At 41.4% G+C, this 22010-nt stretch overlaps 1 protein-coding gene across 1 annotated transcript; it reads left to right on the plus strand.

Annotated features, from left to right (window-relative positions):
• The first annotated feature begins 4093 nt into the window (after positions 1–4093).
• Positions 4094–21167, plus strand: CCDC158 (coiled-coil domain containing 158). Its single transcript, XM_057380045.1, has 18 exons — positions 4094–4301; positions 6758–6857; positions 8010–8124; positions 8769–8888; positions 9363–9560; positions 10429–10913; positions 11622–11809; positions 12594–12746; positions 12860–12972; positions 13691–13849; positions 14647–14739; positions 15250–15372; positions 16944–17098; positions 17937–18004; positions 18982–19191; positions 19587–19688; positions 20448–20548; positions 21105–21167. Exons 2-17 carry the CDS (start codon positions 6817–6819, stop codon positions 20522–20524), a joined length of 2400 nt encoding a protein of 799 aa, XP_057236028.1. The 5' UTR covers positions 4094–4301; positions 6758–6816; the 3' UTR covers positions 20525–20548; positions 21105–21167.
• The last annotated feature ends 843 nt before the right edge of the window (positions 21168–22010 follow it).

The raw sequence follows: 22010 nt of genomic DNA on the forward strand, positions 1-22010 counted from the left end.
GCAAGTAAGGCAGTGGTGCCCAATTGTGCACATCAAGCATGCAATTATAAAATGCAGTGTGCAAAAGCTGGGGCTCACCCTTTTATTATGCCCCCGGAAACCACCATCTTTCTATTGTCCTTGCCAAGGAATTGTAACAATCCAAACTGCCAGTTGCTGAAAACACAATGGACCTGTTCCAAATCAGCTCAGTGGAGCACTGCTAATAATTCTGCTCTCATAAAGYGCTTTTCCTCTACATGGAGCCTACCAGCTCCCCTGGATATACTTCTTTTCTCCATTTACATTGCCAGAAAAGGCCAAAGCTTTCCCAATACACAGAATAAGAAATAACACCAAAAACTTGGGATACTTTTATTAATGTAGGCAGTTGCTTACTGCAGCACATGTGGATGTGGGTTCATCTGCTCTTTCCGTACGTGGTGTAGGCTTAGGGACTTGGCTCATCAGTTAACATATTTCACAGCATGTGTCACTGAAGGTGTGCAAAACCTTTTCTGATTTTTAATTGGATTTCRAATAGGACATTAGAGAGAGGAGACCAGAGCCTACTGCCCTTCCTGTTGGCATAGCTGAGGAAACACACAGTAGTGTCTCTGTCTAAGGCACTCCCAGTTTTTGATCTCACAGTGCCTGGGATGTTTTCTCCTTTGGGTTTTGCAAGCTGTCAGGACCTTGTGTTAACAAAATCTTAATGAGCTTTGGGGGAAAAGCTTTGGAGCTGGGACTCTAAACCCAGGAATCGTTGTGTTTGTCCATGCCACATGGTTCCCATCCCCTTTAAGATGATGTTACCGGTTCCCAGAAGCTTCTATTTGTTCCATGCGTCCCAGTTCTCATTTCCCAACAGGCATGAAGAGAAACRCAGAAAAGAGACCCCTTGCTTTATTTTTCATGGCACACAATTCCTCAGTCCTTGCTTACCCTGAGCTTTTYCCCCTCAGTTTCCCTCCCCGGGGGTGAGTTTTCATTAGCCTCACATCCCGGTCAGGCTCACAGATTGCTATTATCCAGAACTCACCCTTTAGCCTGACTCAAATCAGATTTCTGAGGTTTTACACTCCTAATGTTTCAGTGTAAAAACGCTCACTGGGAGCCACCACAAAGAGCAATTCATTTCCATCCTCTGCACAGCCCTTGCAGGGACAGGCGAAGGCTCCGGGAGCTCTCTCGGGGCCGTGCCTCCTCCTATCCATAGCCAGCAGGACTAGTTAAGGCTGTGTAAGGACACACCAGCCTGTTAACAAGAGGTAGTTCTTTGGATTACATCCATTTCCCATACAAAACATTTGTCACCATACCTGTCTGCAGACACCAGATTTCAGTGAGAGCTGTATTTCCCACGGTGCCTGCTGTATCTGATGATTAAAAGTTAACAACATATTTCTGAGAGACAGTTTTAGTTCTCCTGCAGCACTGTGGYTCATTTCACATGCTGAAACCAACATCATTTTTTCCAAAAACTCCATCAAATTGCAAGAACACAATTTTCTCCTCTTACCATCTCCAAATTTGCTAGGTTTTCATCCTGTTAATGCAGCTCTAAAAAGGTCACATACAGGTGCTACCATGTATCAGAGATGTACAACCAGCTAAGGAAAAAGGTTTGATCAACCACCCAAAATGGGCTGCCAAATACTGTGCAACTTCCTCAGTGGGCTCTTATTCCACACAGGARTTCCTCTCTGRACGGAGCTGAGATACTCTTTTCTGGGATGCAACAAAAACACCCGGGCTCAGAAAAGGGCTGTCCATACAGAATATTACATGTGAAGTTTGGCACAGTTTCAGTGTAAGAGAAAATAAATTTGSAATAGTCATGTCAGAACCCTTTCCCTCATGGAGCATTAAACTGCTAAAGAAGGAAAAATTACACTGATTTCACTTTTCAGAGTTCAATCATTCCCTGTATTTATCATCATTCAAGGCAGCTGGCAACTGCTGTCTTTACTTAAATAGCCCAAGTGTCTTTTGCAACTGAAGTTAATCGGAGCAACAGTGCCCTCGTGTGCTGAAACCAGAAATTGTCACAGCTTAAACGGATTTAAATGCACACATTTCATTAGTTAACAGGCATTTGCTATGCTTTTCCCTTTCCAAAGTGAAGCTGAATCTTTCCTGAGTATTCAGAGCGATGTTACTGATGTTACCCGAGCCCCTGAGCTGGCAAGTCATTAGGTCRGATCAAAGGTAAACCTAAAAATCAGACTGGAAATTCAGCTAAACATCTGTTACTGCCCTTTTGGCAGGAGAATTAAACACTAGGCTTARTTTAAATCCACCTTCTGCTTAGTTCTATCCTGAAAGCTCAGAGGAAGCAATTCACAGTTTATTTCTAATGAGAAGTTTTGTACAATAACGCGGGCCATCCTACCTTTCACAAAGAGTGCCAATAGGTGACTTGCTGATGACCATACAGACAGCTTCTTTTCCCTTGGTCCCTGGTTTTATCACTGAAGAACTCTTTTTCTTCCAGGCAGGGCTCTGTGTAAGCTGAGGAGTGTCAGGAATTTTAAATAACAGACATCCTTCAGGCACCAGCGGGCCCAGCTTCTTCCCCTCCCCAGGAGTCCTGAAGCCATTCACCTAAATCTAYCCTAGGATGAAACAAAACACGGATGTCAAAAGATACAACTCTCCTGGATCAGCTCAGCACCCCTTCAGGAATTAATGATTCTCTCTTGGRGTAGTATTCCCTGAAGGTTTTTTATATTAAACAATCAGGAACATTTTTTTTTAATGGCTTTCCTATACTTACCTCAAATCAGCTTGGGCTGACTGTAACATATCCATCTCCCTGAGCTCTGGAAAATGTCAGTCRGCATCTAAAAGAAGAAAGAACAGGAAGGAACACATGTGGAGGCTCTGTATGGCATCAAAGGGATTGCAAGCATCAAYTAATGTTCAAAAGGTGTTTCTAAAGAAAAAAATCCTAGGGCTACACAGGGAACCTCCACATGGGTTCCCAGTTGCATTTGAGTTCATCTTGCTTCCAAACCACAGAATAAACTTGTTTTTCTGGAAAGGCCGGAGGTAAAAATGTGAAAAATCAGACAGAAAAAGGGGAAAACAGAGATCTGAGAGTGAAAGGAAACAACAAAGCAGAGAAACAGAAGTAACCTATGAAATCAATGAATCCACATCCTTTTGGTGTTGGAAAARGCACTTGTCTTTGAAGTCTGAAAAGAAAGAATTTTCTTTGGAGAACATGAAAGAGACTCTTCATTTAAGATTGCCTCCAGCACAGAACTGCTCTGGGTTGCTCAGTTCCTCAAAGCAAACTGAAAAGCAACAAGCCAAGGTGAGTAATGGATCCAACCCTCTAAGGAAAGCACAAGTCCTGCCACAGCTGAAGGATGTGAATTCAGGACATTTGAGCTCAAAACTGCAGGTTTTCCCTCTGCATCTGAATTTTCATCTACCTGATCTTACCACCCTGCTGCAAATAGAGTTTGAATCAGGAACCAGGATTCAAAAAACAGTCATCACGGTGCAACATCACAACATTACAATGTTCCCACCCCAAATTAGACGATTRCTAAAYATTTCAAGCCAYTKTTAGAGCCTTTAACCAACTCTGRWGGGGCTGGTGGGTATGGCCCTGGTRTTTTAGTTGAGTCTGTGCTGGCATAAATTACTCCAGTCCCTTCCTTTGAAGTTCTATTCCCCCTGCACAGCTCACAGTCCTCTCTCTAGGAAGAACGGATTATTTTAAACACGAGCAGTTTATATTTGCATCTTGTTATCTTCTCTGAGGTACTCCAATCAGGAGGAACGTTACTCAGGAATTTGATCCTAAGAGTTATTCTGTTCGTAACCGCTGTGTTAGGAATGACAGGGGGTGCTCTGGACCTGGACTCCCAGGAAAAAAGGGACAAAAAGAGGCACCTGCAGCCAGGACAGGGGATGCTCTGCAACAAGCAGGTCCTTGCCAGGATCCCCGAAGGGTAGATCAAGTTTCCCGCTAAAGGCAGACTTTGAATGACACTTGGGGAAGAAATCAAACCCTGCATGGGGCGTTTCTTGGCTCTCCCTCATGCGCATGACCGGCTACAAGGGAGGAGTTTGTTCCCAAGGCTACCGAGTCAAGAAAAGGGGCTGCAGTAAGGGGCAGGTGGCTCCCAGCAGGGTTTGAGTTGTCGGTCCGCAGCACAGAAAAACCAGAAGCGAATGCGGGGTCCTGAGTGCCCCCTCCTTTCCCAGCCCCACAGTAAGGAGCAAAACCTCAGTGCATTGTCCAAAATCCCGGAGAAACAAAGCCCAGCATTGCCTGCCAGAGGCAGGTGCTGGCCCCCTCTCAGGTGAGTTTTCGTGCTTTGTTAACACCTGAGACTGTTGGAGGACTGAAATCTCGCTTCAGGACATTGTAGGAGATTGTATTTGTCTCAACACTCATTTGCCTCTTATCCCTGTGGATAAGAGAAAAAGCTTTTTGCTGCTGCCTCTTTTTTTCTGGGTGGTGCAATAAAATGTCTTTTCCTTGAGCTGTCTTCCACTCGGGATAGTAGTGCAGCAAGGAGAATGGTCTGTTTTCAATTGATTAATTCTTACTTTTCTGAAGTAGGGCATAGAAAACTACTTTTCTCCTTGTGTCTGTCTTTCAGCGCTATGTGAATGGTTTTCTTTTATAAATTAAAATTATGTGGTACCCTTGAGGAATGTGTTTTTCCTCTTAGTTAGATATTTAAATATATTAGCATACCTGTCTATCTCTTGAGTTTGCWCAGTTAAATATCTCCAGCTCTCTGAGGATTTTGTTGTGGGCCCAGTTCATACACCTGTTCCTGAAAACTTGTATCATGGTGGTCTTTGGGATAACCTSAAAAGAGGGTCAACCTATTGGCAGTGTGTATTTATTCCTGAGATTCAAAACAGGACAGTTGGACGTGCAATTTTCTTTGCTGAAGTGAAGTAATTGCCTCTTCACTGCACCGCTTCCGCACCCTGAAAATACTAGGGAACACAGAAAAATTTGTTCTTTCTGACGAGAATCATGTAAAAATATTCCAGGTTTTATTACTGAACTGGAGTTAGGGGAAGATAGTTTTGAATCTTTTGCTTTTGACCCTCTGGCGGGAAGAAGTCTCCTCACCTCGACTTCTGCCTTCCGTGAGCTCACGGTCACCCATCCAAAACGTGCCACCTTYCCGTCTAAATACCGTATGGAAAAAGATCCAGGCTTCTCTCTGTGCCCGTGCGAGAGGATTTTTAGCCTCTGTTTTAATCACGGCGACGCTAAACCACTTGGACCCCGACCCCAAAATGGTGCCCGGGCCGTGAGGGGGGAGCGGCCATGTTGGGGCTGAGGGGCTCGGCGCCGCAATTCCCGCTGGAGCGGGCTGTTCCCGCTGGTGTGGCTGGCGGCTCGGCATGGCTTCTTCCCAAARAGGAGCAGAAAGGAGCGGCTGGATCGGCTGCGGAGGCGGGAGCAGCGGGAGAATGGCGGCGGCAGCGCTGAGGGGACGGAGCGGGGGCGGGCTGCCCTCAGGGCGCGGCGGGAAGCGAGCGATGGCGGGAACGGGAAAAGATCGCCTGAGGGGAGACGGACCCGGGCGGGCTGAGGGCTTCTCCTCTGCTCCTTTCCGAGCCCTCAGAGACTCTGGCTCTCGGGCAAGCATCCTGTGGCAGGCACAGAAAGGTTTGTTCAAGGGGTTAACTTATCCGGGTGCTGCCTCTTGACCTGTGGTGTGGTCACCTGTGCTCCAGAGGACCAGACACAGAAAAACCCAAATAATCTAAGTAAGGAATCTATCGATACCTTCTGGACACTAAGTAATAGATTCACCAACTCCCCCTTTTTTCCCCCTTTTCCCCACCTTTTCCCTTTTTGCTCCATTTCCCCCCTTTCCCTCTCTTATTTTTCCCTTCCTTTTTTCCTCCTATTTTGTTCCTCCTTTTTTCTCCTCTCTTCTGCTCTTTTCCCCTTCTTTTTGCTTTTTTTTTTCCTTTTCTGTTTCTCTTTTTTTTCTCTTTTTTCCCCCCTTTTCCCCCCTTTTCCCCCCTTTTCCCTTTTTGCTCCATTTCCCCCCTTTCCCTCTCTTATTTTTCCCTTCCTTTTTTCCTCCTATTTTGTTTCCTCCTTTTTCTCCTCTCTTCTGCTCTTTTCCCCTTCTTTTTGCTTTTTTTTTTCCTTTTCTGTTTCTCTTTTTTTCTCTTTTTTTCTCTTTTTTCCTCTTTTTCCTCTTTTTCCTCATTTTTTTTTCTCTTCCCTTCTTTCCCTTCTTTCCCTTCTTTCCCTTCTTTCCCTTCTTTCCCTTCTTTCCCTTCTTTCCCTTCTTTCCCTTCTTTCCCTTCTTTCCCTTCTTTCTGCATCTGGGTTCATTCTGACAAACCAAATTGGAAGACTTGAAAAAAAGAGGCCAACTTATCTCGTCTGAAATATCTTTAAGTGCTCCTACAGTTTTAAAATTAGATGGGTAAAATTAATTTTGTTACATAAATTTGACCCTTAATAGATTAAAAATAAATACACATCTGTTTCTTCACATGTGCTGTTCCAATGAGCAAGAATATCCAGGAATTAAAGTAGTATACAGGATTTGTTTGCTGTTAAAAAAATTCCTGCTGTGTTTCATTTTTTTCCCCAGAAGGTAGTGCTTGAATTTAGTGACTTTTATATACAGCTGTGTATCAAATTTTTGAAAGCTTCTCCCAAAGAAGGGTCATTAATAAGTCTGAAAATTGATGGCAAACTGAGATTTGGTTTACTGATTCATTCAGCCTGGTGCAGTTAGTTTGTTCATTTTTTCTCCTTTAGGCYACTGAGTTATGTGAGCAGCAGGAAAAGCATTTAAGTCTGGCTGGCAGAGCAAACTGATGGAATTGGAGCTGGAAAGAGATGCACCTCAGGATACCAGGTATGAAACCAAGGCAGATGTATCATGGCACAGCAAACTTCCTCAGGGAGAAACTTCCCTCCAGGAATGAGATTATAGCATTCCTGGTTCAGAAAACTACTCATTACTTAGTTGTAAAAAGCAGCAGTTAATCAACTGAAGGGTTATACCTATTAGGATAAAAACCCATAAAGTTTAACCAGACATTTTTCACTTGTTCCACAGAGAATTCCTTTGTGATGGTGATGATGATGAAGATGAAGGCATTTGCACTGGGGTGGCTAGAGGGTAGCAAGTGATATTTTTGAGGACTTTAATTGTTGTTCCTTCCAGTTGTTTATTTCCTCCTGACTTTCAGCTGCTCTTTCCTTCCATGTTGACAATCTCCTGGTTTATTTGGTGCCCCAAAAATTCTATTTTGGAAGAGTCTCTGCACCTTACTATTCTAAGCGTCACTTAAGTGGACTTGTGGAATTTGTTTGGACAGCAGTTCCWCCATTAAAAGAAAATATTGAAAGTAATTTTGGTGGTTAAATCAGCTTTTTCTTCTTGATTTCACTAAGTTTTGTCCTTCCTTGTTTGAGAAGTCCTAATTTTTGCTCTGCCATTCACTTGAGTTACACAGTAACCTCGTTGAAGTAAAGCTATCCATAATTTGATACTTAGTATCAGAAATTATTACAGTGAAGTGAAACAAGATGAAATTACACCCAGCTTTCTTTCGGGAAGAGGATTTAGCAGCTAAGAAAAGAGGATGAGCAGGAGGTGGCAGCAGTGACTCACAAAGCACACAGTGCCTGCAGCTTGCGAGTAGCATCCAAAGGCTGATGGACAGGTATCATTAAGCCTGGGTTTTGATTATAGTGTAGAAAATGTTAAGAGTAACTTTAATTTGAGAGAAAACTTGTGTTGCTCCTACACTCCACTCTCTGCCCTATTTTGGTTTCTCGGTGTTTTGTTTTGGTTTTTTTTTTTTTTTTTTTTTAAATGAAGCACTTGTACGGACTGTGAAATTAAAAGCCCACAAAAAGCCAGAAACCCCACAAAACCATGCAATATAGAGATGAGACAAAACATCCCTGTGTTAGGCAGGCTGAGAATGAGGAGGCTGAGGSTGCTTCTCCTCTGACAGTTCTTCCAGTTTTTAATTTCTCCAGCTCAAACTTTCCATAGAGAACAACCAAGAACTCCAAATGCAGTGCATCCACATCAAGTCTGTCATCTGGAATCCACAGTTTGTCAGCTCCGTTCCGAGTTAGGAGAAGTGAAGAGGATCTATSAAAAGAAGGTGTGTATGGATTTATATGTTAGCATTGGTGCCAATGAAACTGAGTTATGTGGAGATCTGAAATGTTCCAGAGACAGGAGGAAAGTCTGATGGTGAGGGACTGTTTCTGAAAAACTGTGGACAGTAGGATAAACTACATTATCATAAATTTTGCATRTAAGAGTGTCTTTATTAAATAGCCTTGTAGACTGGTCCATCATCTCATGCAGTGACAGAAGTTTCTTCCTTTCACAGAAAATGAACATCATTTGATACAAAACATGTTTGCCTGGAGATTTCTGAATGTAGCCATAGTGAAGGAATATTCCTCTCTGCAAAAAAGATCTTTTGTTTTTTTCTAAAGTATTGCTTCACCATTCCAGGCAGTGTTTATGGTGTAGGTAAGAGACTTCTGAAGAGCTCTGGATCAGGACAGAAGCAAAATTTTGCTCCAGAACTCATTAACTCTGAAATGAAAATGAGCTTAATCACTAAAAGAAGACAACACAGCTCTGAATACAGTAAGGGAATAGCTCTGCTGAGCCAAAGGATGACATTTGGATTTATTTCAAGTAAAAAATAGAAAAAAACTAGAAGAAATCAAATGTACTGTTTAAAATAGAATACTTTAAGATAATTCTCAATACTTTTTCCTTTTTTTCTAGGTCGAAGACCTTGAGAAACGGTTGCACCTGGCTCATTCTGAGACAGCAGAAGCTCAGACAGATCAGGTGCAACATGGCCAGGAATCTGGAAATCCTAATGACCAGCTTCATCAATTGTTGGTAAAAACATGTAATTGTACTGAAATAAAATCTTGCTTTCTAAAAGCCTCTCCTTACTGTTGGTGTTCAGATTTGCACTTAGCTTGTTTCCACTTTTAATTAACTTTGGCACTTATTTTTAACTGGTAATTTGAATTAGGTGTTGAAGGCCCAAAGGCCTTTGCCATTAGCATTGAGGGACATTCAGAATTAACCCTGACTTTATAAATTCAAAACCACAGAACCCTATGGAAATCATATTAAAGATGCTGAGCTATCTCCACTTCAACCTCACWGTTTAGATCCCTCTGTTAAAGAACCTTGGTCCTTTAACACATATTTTGCAAGACTTATCCAACATGCAGGCAGTAAACTACAGCAAAAGTTATGATTAGCAGAAGAATGTTTTAAACATTATTTACATTTTAAATTATCATTAAGAGGATAAAAAACCTTAGATTTATTTAGGAGGGAGATGGCTTTAATTTCTTATAGGCTGGACTCCATAAAAAAGAGTTGGAACTAAGCCTAGGAAGAGAGCAGAACAAGCGATTTTGGGATCGGAACACAAACAACAGCATCAGCATGGTCCAGCTCAGGAGGCAGCTGGACAAGAGAAACATGCAGCTGCAGAGCATGGAAAAGGCACTGAAGGAAATGAGGATGGAGTGTCGCAGACAAATGGAGGGCCAGGTTGGTGATTGTGACTATAAACTTCCAAGATGACATTTTGTACATTTTCAGAAAGTTTAATACTGCTTGAGTGTGGTATCTTCAGCAGTGAGCATATCTGTAAGAGTGGTTAGTAAATTCAAGGCCTTCAGAGTGCTTTACTTCATGCAGTATTTAATGAAAACTTAATGAAGTTGGTGTTTATAAATCAGTGCTATGTCAGAATTCCTCCTGGCAGAATAGACACTGAATTTACATCCCTTTTCTTCCAAACTTCAGCTCCTCAGAAGTGAGCTGTAATTAGATAACCTGCTTTGAGATAGGAGTAAAGATCCAGTTGATYCTTTTATTTTCTATCAAACCATCGCCTTGAGCTAACTCATGCATGGTTCTCCATTTTTCCAATCCATTATTTTTTGTTGAAAATCCTCCCACCAGGAAGTTCACTTTTTTTGTTGTTTTCTACACTGCACTTTTATCAGTTTCTGAATCACAGTACTTTGTGCTTTAAATGGTGCATATTGCTGCTTGCAGGAATTAAATCAGTAATAAATTATTCATGTGATTATTTTTCTCCCCAACTTTACAGTGCAGTCAAGTTATCACTTGAAGTTCTTTAGCCTTAAGTGCTCTAAATTTTGCACTAACATTGCTAGGTGATTTTTTTTTTTACATCAGTTTAACATTTTTCATTTCCTGTGTTTAAAAAACTAATATTCTATTCAGTTATTATAATGGAGAGAGAGGAGTCAGAGCACCCTGACCTAATTTTTCTTACAACTCAGGTGTTGAAGATGAACGGCCTTCAGAAAACCAAAAATGTGCCAGGACATTGTAAAGGTAGAAATAACCAAATTTCTTGGTTGATCCTTATATTGTTATTCTTCAGATGGCTGCACTTGAAGCAAAAAATGAAAGCATTGGGAGAATCTCATCTTTGACTGTCCAGCTGGAGATGACTGAGGAAGCACTGCACAAAGTCAGGGAAGATCTTGCAGCCAAACACATGGATTTGGAGGCTGCTGAGAAAACRGTGTCAGATCTGCTGGCCTGTCTGCAGGAGAAGGAGAGAGCCCTCAGRGCTACCAGCCAGGAAATCAGGGAGCTGCATTCCCAGCTCAGCAGCAGGATGCAGGAGCTCCAGCACGTGAAGAGCCAAGAGGGCTGCTTACACAAGGTGCGGTTGGAGTGTGAGACACTGAAACTGCAGGTGTTGGAAAAGGAAAGGATCATTGAGATCTTCCAGAAGCAAATTGATAACATGACCMACATCGTGGGCCAGCACAGTCAGATTGCTGGAGCAAAGGAACTTGAGAAATCTCAGCTGGAAAAAGAAATAAATGACTGGAAACTCRAAGCAGAAGAGCTTAAGGTGTGCAAACGATGCTATATTCATGTCTCTTTAGACAATAAATGTTTTCTGTTTTTAAATGTCTGCCTTAGTGTGCTGATACTGTGGTTTTGAAGAAAGGCAATTCCCCTGGAATTCTAACAGCACTCAGTTAGTGGGCAGAGGAGGATAGTATTRTAACATTGCCACTAAAAATGAATAATTCCCTGGTGGAAAGCAGCTGCCAAAAGGYTGGTGAGAGCTGGAATGACCTTGATGAGATGAGTGTCCATGCCAGAACAGAACCAGAAATACAAACTGTTACTGAGGAGCAGCAGACAGGCAGCACTCACAATTCCAAACTGAGGACAGTGGTTTTTTCTCAGACAAGAAATACAGGATATGGTAGTCTTATGCAGGTCAGCWTCTTCAGAAGAAAAATCACTCCAGACAGGGAATTTGATCTTCTTTTGTGAGAAGGCATTTGAATCACCTGGGGGGGCTGCTACAAGAGGATCAAAATCATGTTCATGTCCTACACCTGGTAAGGTGAATTATCCTTTAAAGCCATCAGATCCAATTCAGCTGTACCCTCTTTGCCTGATTAGCATTTTTCACACCAGTAACTGATCTGTTTTACTCTGGTTTTCTTTCTTGCCCCAAACAGATTTCAGGTGATGGTGTCCACCCATCTTTGTGTTTTTTTAATATAATTATGTATATTACAATTATGGTTTTTTATGTAAGCAGAGTGCGAAGGATGAGAAAGAAGCCAGAATATGTGAAGTTGAGGCCAGGCTGAGCGAGCTGGAGCTGGAAAAGGTTCAACTGAYTCACACATGCACCGAGAGGCTCCAGGCACTGAATGATGCAAAATCAGAAAAAGARGAGCTCCTGCATGAACTCCAGGCTGGCCGGAGGGAGCTGGCTGGCCTTGCAGGTAGGGAGCCTCAGCTCAGCTCCCACAGCTGCTAATTTGGGCTGATGTTAAAAATAAAAGAGCAGGCTGCTGGCTGAATCCAAATAGGGCTGCTGGTACAGCAYGAGGTTCCTGCCAGCACAGGATGGTGAGATTGTTCCAGGGAGCTGTCATGGCGTGGGATCCTGGCACTGAATGGGGGAACACAATCTTTATGGCCCATCTCACTATGAGAAACAAATATTTAAAACAGTCTGAGTCAGGAGATGAAAAAAGCAGCTGTAGTAAATCACAGAATAGCAAGTTAGCCCTTTCTTCATGTGGGTTGTTTAAGAGCAGTAGTGGAGCCCATTAACCATCCATGGACATATTACAGTAAAACTTTGTTTTGTTGTAAATTTTCTACAATCTTATTAAAAGTTGATGCTTTTACTTCAATGTTTTCACAACTAATGTGAGGGAAACCCCATCAAGATATGTTATTAAAATATACACAGWTATATAACACTCCAAAACAAAAATATTTACGATATATAAAAATACGAATGTATTATTTAAAATTTATAAAAAACAGGGTCTGTACCCAAAGCACCACCAAAATCTAGGATATTCTCAGTTAAATCTTCATTGCAGTTGACCAGATGTTACTGGGCACTGCTTTTCTCCTTGCATACCCCTGTAACCCTCAGAAAGTACCCTCTGGGAGCAYTTCCTTTATCACAAGTTGGCAGCAGATCAGTAATGTTAGTCTAGAAGAATTAAATATTTTGTCACTCTAATTTCAGTCTTTGCTTACTCTCACCAGAGGCGTTTGAAGATTTGAAGAGGAATTATCAGTGTGAAATCAAGGAGATGGAAAATACCGTGAACAGACTGAAAATGCAGCTGAAATCAGCCCAAGCTGAACTGAAASAGGCCAGGACTGCCCTAAAGACTATGGAGGCATCTGATGGTAATGGTAATTATGGACTGAACTTCCCAGAAATCACACAKATTTGTCTTATTAAGAAGGGAATTTTTGTATTAGAGTCATCACCCTTGTTCATTGAGAATTAACATCGTGTTTTCCAGCTCTGGAAGTTGCAGCGAGAATGCAGAAGGAGATCACAGCCAAAAGAGGACAGATAGATGCATTATGGAGCAGGATTAAATTCTTAGAAGAGGCAATGGCAAATGCAGCTAAGGTGACAAGAGCTCCATGTAAAAACATTTCAGTGTATTTAGAGAGATTTGTCTTGGGAGAAATGCATGGGCAAAAGCACAGTCAGCCCATGAAGGAYCAAAAGTAGTTTTACTCAGTGTACATGGAAATCAGCCTTCTGCACAGAGACAGGTCTTAATTTATGTTTGTTTGTCCTGTAAGAATAATTTCATTGAGATTCACGTTTTTACATGTCAGTTCTTCCTAAAAATGTCCACTTACACATTCTGTATTATTCTGACTCTGGTCCATGGTGCTTCCCCTCTGCATTCTGAGTCAGTTCTGGTTSTAAACTCTCTCTGTCAGGGTCTGTCTATTGCAATGAGTCCTTTTTCATTCTGTGATGAATCACTCAGTTAATATCAGCTGTAGTTCACTGAATGATCATATTTATCTATTCACTGCAACCTGTGCTTCTCCTTTGCTGGTTTTGAATCCTGTGGATCCTGAAGCTTAAAATTCCAGTTTCAAAMTGGATCAAAAATCTGAGATGTTGTTTCACTGAGACCAGTCCAGTTGCACTTTTCCTTCTAAGACCTTTCTTCCTGTTGCAAAACCTCATCTTTCTGCAAGGTGCAATATCTCARCTTCTCAAAGGGGTTGAKTCAGATATTTCAAAGWTRAAAAAACAARTTTGACAGAAGACAAATGTGTATAATATATAGTTTTTGATTCCTACTATGTCCTTACCTTATATTCAGGAGAAGCATTACCTCAGAGAAGAAAATACTAAACTAAGTCAAAAATTGAGCTGTATTAGAGCAGAAAACATCAGGATTGGTGGGGACCTGGAGATCCTGAGAACACAAGACAAACGCCTGAAAGAAAAACTATCTAAGATGGAGACAGCCCTTGATAAGGTAATTTAGAGAAACTTTGAGTTCAGGAAGGTCTGTGGATGTTTTCCTCTGCAGTCACCTGGGAAGAGAAAGGTTGTATTTATTATGTTCTTTTCAATGTGCTGTAAGACCCTTACCTGAAGAGATATCTGTAGATTTTTAATCATAAAAGGCTTCTATTTTCATTAAGAAAATTTTTGTTTTACTCTTTAGTTCAGGGTTATCTAAACTGCAAATGGATTGTACAGGCTGTAAAACTTTCCACTGACTCTGGGCACAGCTGCTTTCTATGCAAGATTTCATTCTCCAATTCTTTAAAACAAAAAAGACAAAATAATTGAAATAATTGTGGTACTTTCTCCCAAGTGTAGCATTTCTCGATTTAATGCTTGCCATTGGAAGCCTTCCTTGCTTGTGGCATGTAGATATTCTCACCCCTTTTCAAAATAATTTTTTAAAGGGAGAAAAGTAGACAGCAACTTAAAAAAGACAGGTTAGCCAGGTTCTCAGCCATCTTGTTTAAAACCTAGAGTATGGTTTTGCCTCCTGAGCACAGTTGAATTGCCTAATCCCAGAGGTGTGCAGTRGGTGTGGGACTGGCCCTGAGTGGATCAGCTCCCTTCTGGGACATTCAGTTGTGGCTGCCAGGGTTCTGTAACCAGTTGCTTTAGTGAGCCTGTCAGCAGAGCCATCCTGCAGTGTTTCTGTGCTGATAGCAGGAGATAAATCCCAGTGTGCACTCTTTATCAGAGAGAGAACAGGAAGGAGTGTAATCCATAGCAGGTCAGCAGAGTTCATTGATGTCCCCTCTGTTGCAGGCATTGCTGCAGTTTGCCCAGTGCCAGTGCATCATCCAGCAGCAGCAGCAGGACGCCGTGCGCTTCAGGCTGCAGCACACCTTGGATGTGAAGGTGGGTGCCTTCCTGACAAGCATGGCCCTGACCTTAGGAGCAGTTGCTTTGGGGCCTGACTTCAGGTTTAACCCTTTTCATTGCCAGAAAGTCTCAAAAGTTTGTGTTCTGAAATCCTTTTCCCATGTGGAATTCCTCACTGCTGCACAAGTCATGTCCATCATTCCAGGCTTTTGAAGTACTCTTTACAGAAAGGTCAATCAAATAACAGATTTAGTCCAACCCCTATTTTTACTATTAAGATGGACAGAGGATGTTATTTATCTTTGTCTTTTTTATAGCCTTGGACTCTTCAGATTGCAGTGAGGCTACTGCTCTAAATGAATGGTACTTTGGGTACAGCAGTTTGATSTTAAGAAATTATCATTAATTTTAGTGACCCACGCCACTTGCTGACTTAGGGGGAGAAACCAAATGCTATTATTCAAAATACAACTCTACATAAGCAATATAAAAAGTGCTTCAGAGGAAGAATGACCAAGGTGGGGAACTTTTGCTGTTTTTCCTCAGGAGCTGCAGGGCCCAGGCTACTCYTCAGCTTCTGCTTCAGGGAAACTGCAGCACTTTGTGCCTCTGTCCCACTTGTGCTCTTTCCGGCCACCTGCCCTGCACCTGCCCAGCTCTGCCCCTCAGGTGAGTACCTGCCTCAGCATGGGACACCAGCATTTCCCAAACAGTAAACATAACATGGAGTTTCCAAATGGGAGAGCATCTCCTCAGAATGTCCAAGAGCAAATTCCTAGAATGAAATAATTTTCTGTAGCTTCACAGGTACTGTGGCCTTTCAGGTCTCTTTTTTTTTTTATGTGTGTGAAAAACAATGAGACAACTAAAAAATCCTGTAGTCATGCTGAGTTTATTTTACTTCTACCGTCAATAACATTTGTGAACTATTACATTTGAAGGTATTGATCTGTAAGGAGTTTGTTTTTGTTTGCTGTAAATAACTTAYATTTGACAGTGAAAATAGGTTTCTTCATAGTTCTAGATAAATGYAGTCATCTCTCTGAAGTTTAAATCTTGCTCCAAGCTGGCTTTCACTGATTTTGATCAGTTTTATCCACATCACTGTCTTTCCTTTTGGTTTTGTACCTCTGCATTTAGATTTAAATTAAAATCTAGTGTTGCTCTGATTTTTCATTACAGCAAACATCAGCTACAATCTCTCATAAAAAAATCCTTTTATTTTCTGAATAGATTTTGTATCAATCTCCAGAAGTGACCTGATGTATCTCCCAGGTATTTTCATTATTTTTGAACTCAAAATGTGTAGGAGGCTGCAAGCTAGTGCAGGCGTTTTTCAATATTTTCTGGTTTACTTCCTGATGTGGTGGCAAACATTTACATCAAGGAACAAAGGATAGTCACTTCTGTGAAAACCCTGCAGCATCAGGCACTCCCATTGTCTATCCTTTGAGCTGATCAATTTATACTTCTGAAGATAAAAAAGGAAAAAGAACTGATCTTTAATTTAGTACCACAGTGAGGACCCAACAGGTTGCAGGAGCACTTGAATCAAAGTGTGCTTTAATCTTCTTGGCTCCTGCATCATTAGTTGTAAAAACTGAAGCAGCTCAGACAAGGAGACAGGCTCTACCTGGGTGAAAGTCTGGCTTCTTGGCTGGAATGTGGGAAAGGAGGATTTGGTCTGATTGAGTATCACTTTGACCCCTTATGAAGCTGAGGATTTGTTCCCAATGTATGCTRTGTTGAAACCAGTGTGTTCCCTTTGAAAATTACCTTTTTTTTTCTAATGAAAATGGGGTAGCAAAGTATTTCCAGTCAGTTCCATCCTGTGGTGGAGCAGAGGTCAGTCAGAGCAGTGCTTTGAACATTTGCAGTGCTGAGTAGTCTGAAAAATCCAGTTTTCACAGAAAGGCTTCTTTGAACCAGGCCTTTCCTGRGCAGTAAAATGAGGAGAACATTACAGTTCATCTCCGAGATGGCTGTGACAATAAAGGGGTTTGTATCTGCAGACAGCTCAGCTGTCACAGGAATGAGTGCCTGGAAAACACCCCCATGTGCTCCTGTGTCTCCCTTCAGCACTGTGACTGTGTCCTGTACAGCAGTACCTGGGGTCAGGGGTTAAAAAGGACAAAACAAAAGTAAAAGGGGAAAAAAAATGTGCATTTGGATGAGTAGAGATAAGAATTGACAAGAGAGGGCCTTTGTTAATACTTTGTAACTGAATTCTTTTATTTCAGATGCCTTCCAAGCTGGACATTTTGAAGGAGGAACCATTGCAGGATCTGAAGAGGATTCTCCAAGAATTRACAAGCTCAGACAGTGACCTTCCCTCCGTGGATCTTGGCAGTTATGGTGGGAGAAAATCCCCTTTAACAACCATGAGGAAAACAGTGTAAGAATAATAGATTTGTTGTGTGCTGTGTACTTAGAATGCAGTTTCAGAGCGCACTCTGGCTCTTCACATGCTTCAGGAGCAGTGTGGGATGTGTTTTTGCAGGAAAGTTGTGTTTACATCTAAACTTGAGATAATCTGGAAGCTTCCAAAGCTTCTGTTCTTTGCCAGGTTCCTCAGATGTTTTAGCTGCTAGGGAAATAGGTGACCACACCATTTGCCTTTAGTGCTTGCTTTTATTTTTGTTCAAGAACTCCTTTCTTGTCTTCCTGACGTCTGTAAATACCCAAATGCAGGAAGTTGTTTTTCTTTACCCAACACATGATAATTACAGTGGTACATGAAGCTGAAAAATTCAATACAGCACAAGTTCTGATGTTTCTAATCCAGAACCTAAGGATACTTCATAAAAGAAAATGTAATTCATGAATTTTGATTAGGATTAAACCAAAATTGTAGCTGGAGAAGCTGCTACGAAAAGGATATTTTAAAACAGTGAGAAGTGCCTTCACTTAGCTGATTGACCTGCTTCTTACAGAACTCATTTGAGGTTCAATTTCTGAGACCTTTTTAATATAGCCTCAGTCAAGAGCTGGTTTGTATTGTTTTATTTGTAATACTAAGAGCTTCCTGGGAATTATAAAATAAAGCTGTCATGTCACTTCCATCCCTCTGAGAAAGAGCTCTGAAACTTATTTACCTCATTTGCTTTTAATTTCCATGCATAGAAGGTGAAGACTGTGAGAGTTTCACTTTCTCATTGTGGGTGCTGGCTAGCATGGCCAAACTTTAGCATAATTCTTCCAAATTTCAGGTTTTGCCCTCATTTTGCTTTCAGGGATCCCTCCTGCTCACATGCTGCAGATCTTCAGTCCCAAGATGTTTCCCTGCTCATTGCATCCCTTGGTRAGTTTTCACTGGCAGCATTTGTGCCAAATGTTGGTGTCAAACATTACAAACATTACAAAAAATACTGTCTCACTACAGTATCTTTTCCTAGAAATTTATTCAAATAGGTCTCAGCAGGTGCTGTTACAACATCTCTATTTTGTACTTCCTGCAAAATCTGTATCTTGTCACAAAGCAGCTTTGTGGAGGCTGATGCCAGCACACCCAAAATGGAGCTTCTRTGTTAAGCTTGTGTAATTAGCCTGAATAACATCACCTTTTTGGAGCTKAAAATTAGGGTCTTGAATTCTGTATTTGAGTATTTGGATATGCTTTTGAGAGGAATCAACAAATGCTGTGGGCTTCCTTCCAAGTAGTGGATGGTCAGTACCTTTTGAACTGTGGTGAGATGAATTTTTAAATCTGAACAAATATCAGGATGTRGCTTTGAGCAGCAGGGTTTGAAGATACCACTTTTTCTTTACCACTTTTTCTTGCCCATTGGTTATCCATTCCGTGAAAATTGCCTGCAAACACTGATATTTGTCTCTATTTAGAATTAAGGCTGCTGTGCTTCAGAGATTGGATCTGTTGTGAGGAGTAACTGCTCTGGGTATTCTTCTTGTATTTCTGAGTAGTAAATAAAATCTCCTGGGTTGTTATTGTCTAGCAGTCTTGTAGCAAACCAATTRCAGCATCCAGGGATTTTCCTGGTGTCCAAAACAGCTGCAAGTAGGGGTTTGTTATATGGAAGGTTTGAAAAGTAGTTGAGCAAGGGGAGTTTGTAATGGACAGGGAGTCTTGAGTTCTGAGCAGCTCTGATATTTCCTGTTTGGGAAGTAGACATAGAAGAGAGAGCAGAAAAAAAACATTTTCACATGCCAGTGACTTCAACAGAAAACATGCATGTTTTGTAAGGAGGCTTTATTCTCCTCCTTGCATGGGGACCCCTCCTCAGGTGTGTGCTCACTGCTCTTTGCTTGGACATCTCCTAGGAAATGCATCCCTCTGCTCAGCAGTGCCTCATCTCACATCCTCCACTGAGCAAATCTCTCAGGAGAGCACAGACAGAGCAAGATCTCCAGTGCACTTGCTTTTAACWACTCCCCCTGAACTTGCAGCTGGCCGTGGTTCCTCACCAGAGCACAGCCCATCCATGAGGAAGGCTGGCTTTCCAGAGGGAACAGCCACAGCCCCACAAATAGGTATGTTCAGTCCCATTTCCTGATCAGGATGTCTTCATGCTGTTCCAATTCTCTTCAAGCAGAAGGTTTATTCAGCAATAAATGAATTGTGAGTTAAAGATAGTATGTAATTAATGTTTTCTGCAATGAGAAGATAAATTCCCCACACCACTAAATTTAAGGCCTGGTAAATTGCTTTATTATGGGAGACTGTAAGGATGCTTGACATTAATATTTGCACTAACAAATATTTGCAATAGCTGTTGTGGTTCTTCTAACACATTTAGTAAAGTTCTGGAGTTTACTGAAAATGTTGGTGTAAATTTTATTTCCCAAGAACTTAAACTTTAATGGAATGTTTAGATAATTCTTAATGGCCTTTTTCTATTTTTTATATTATTATTTTTTTTGCCTAGCTTCTCAGCCCATGCAAAGTAGCACTTCCACACCAAAGAGGCTACAGAACAAGATGGAAAGCCTGCAAAACCTGGTGGAATCATTACAGATGAAAAAACAAGGTGCCAGAATTTACCAAAAATATTCCTCTTTTATTAAAAAAACACACACACACTGTCCAGAAACCGTTCTTGGTACCTGCCAAAGCACTCCCTGTGCTTTTACTAGCACACACTAGTTTTACTAGCAGTACCCTCTTCTCCATTATCCTGCTCCTGGGAGAGTAATTAGATTAACTCCACAATGCCCCTTAACTCTAATAAGTTCAAGATCCTTAACGTGTCAAACATGGCAGCTGCTCAGGGGAGTCCTCGTGTGCTGTCACGGCCAATTAAAGGGGATTTTTAACGAGCTGATGACGCTTTCATGGAAACGGCAAGATTTCCAAAACATAGTTGCATGAGCTTCTAGGATGGCAGGATGCCAAATGAGATGGGATTTMTTTTCTCTGCACTTTTTCTTATTGCATATTCCACTTTCTTCCCTTTTGCCTCTTTACATCTTACTGAAGATTTGGGAAATTATTTTTTCCCGTTTTCACACAGTGTATGAACTAATGTAGGTAAAACTAATCAAGTTATTTATATAAATAAGTCAAAAGTAAGTGTTCTCATTTTTGTTCTTTGCCATCTATTAATACTTTCAGTGTTTTTTTCTACATTGACATAAAGRATTGCAAACTGAAGTTGCATTTGTAAGGCTTGCTAAGTACAACATAACTGGTTATGGGAGGAATTTATGAAGCTTCAGGTGTCTGCACCTGAGACCTCACCCTTTTAAACAYAAGGTGATGTTCAGCTAATCTGTTCTGCTATTTTCAGCCACGTCACCAGTGATCAGAACTCAGGATGTGAAGRCAAAGAAATCCAAGGAAAAGGAGAGAAAGCTGTACAAGTGAAGATGCTGTATGCATCACTTCCATGTAGGTACCTTGTGTTTAAATATGTTACATTTTCAATTATTAATAATAAACACCCTTGCAGTTTTTTTAGCTCTTATTTTAAATGAGCAGGGAATACAGAGGAATAGAAAGGAACCTCAAAAATCATCCACCCCATGCCATGGGCAGGAACACMTTCCACTATCCCAGGRTGCTCCAAGCCCATCCARCCTGRACTTGGACACTTCCAGGGATGGAGSAGCCACAGCTTCTCTGGGCACYCTGTGCCAGKGCCTSAMCACCCTCACAGGGAAGRATTTCTCCCTATATCTAAGCTAAATTCTTCCTCTTTAAGTTTGAATTTYRTAACTGTGCATGACTYATTTAAGCAGAATGGACTCATCAAGCTTTATCAAGTTTGAGTCCTGTGTGGGGAGAAGAATTGATCCTAAGCTGTCCTCAGTTATTGTCAACAGTATTTTAATTCAAGGAACTTTTTTAGATTTCCTAATAATTATTTTCCACTGTTTCTTCTAGTTTTTGCAACAGTGTTGCAAGCTTAGTTGAAATGCTAATAAAGGCATCTTCCCTCTCCTAGGAATTGGTTGCACTGAGCCCCYTAAAGAGAAAACCTAATACCAGCCTAATAAATGGAGAGACTCCGAATGGTAAGTTCAGCTCCCAGGGAGAATGTGGGATGGGCCTGGGTTTTGCAAAGCAAACAAGCTGCAGTGAAGGTTTTTGTAGGAGRCTTTCAAATGGTTTATGCCCAGTCCCCTCAGGCTGCTTGCACAGCTCACCATCCAGCTGCAGCCTTCAGCATTGGTGCACCAAACTGGTTCACAGAAAGGAATGGTTTGTGTTTTACCTCAAAGTAATCAAATTGTTTAATTTGTCACAAGTTTGTTGTCAGGGGTCTGAGCAGGTGCACTTTAAATGCAGCTCTGTGGTTCTAGGCTTTGCCAAGCTGTGAGTGAGACAGTTTATTGTTTGCTTGGAGATGTGTTGAGCCGCTGGCTGTTCGATCCACACAGGAATGTCAACAAGTTGTTTCTCACAGCCAGGACATCGTGTTAGACAGCTATCAGCCATTCCAGCAGCATCTTTTTTATGCAGCAAGGCCTCTTTGTTTGTATCTACCCTCTGAGCAAATAGGTGGTTCAATAATCAGAAAACACCCCTGTGAACTTGGAGAAAATACCAGTAGGTTCCTCCAGAAAAACTGAAAGCCACGTTTTTCTTTCACCATACCCAAACCATTTAATTCAGTTAGCATAGGTCCTGCTAGGCGAGCAGTTATGTGAATGGCATAATAATTCATAGGTTGTCACAAAAGTTCAGTGGAGTTCTTTGCAGAAACCTCAGCAAGATGATACAATCATGAGGACGGTGAGTTGTCTGTGGCATCAAAGCACAGGATGTTTAAAAAAATTAATGGCTCTCAATTTGAGAGACTTCTCAGTGCTGGTCTGTTTGACATGTTCACCATTGCATTAGAGTATCT

Source organism: Malurus melanocephalus, unplaced genomic scaffold (assembly GCF_030028575.1).
Source record: "Malurus melanocephalus ecotype Western Australia unplaced genomic scaffold, MMel_1.1 scaffold_433, whole genome shotgun sequence".
Taxonomy (NCBI): Eukaryota; Metazoa; Chordata; class Aves; order Passeriformes; family Maluridae; genus Malurus; species Malurus melanocephalus.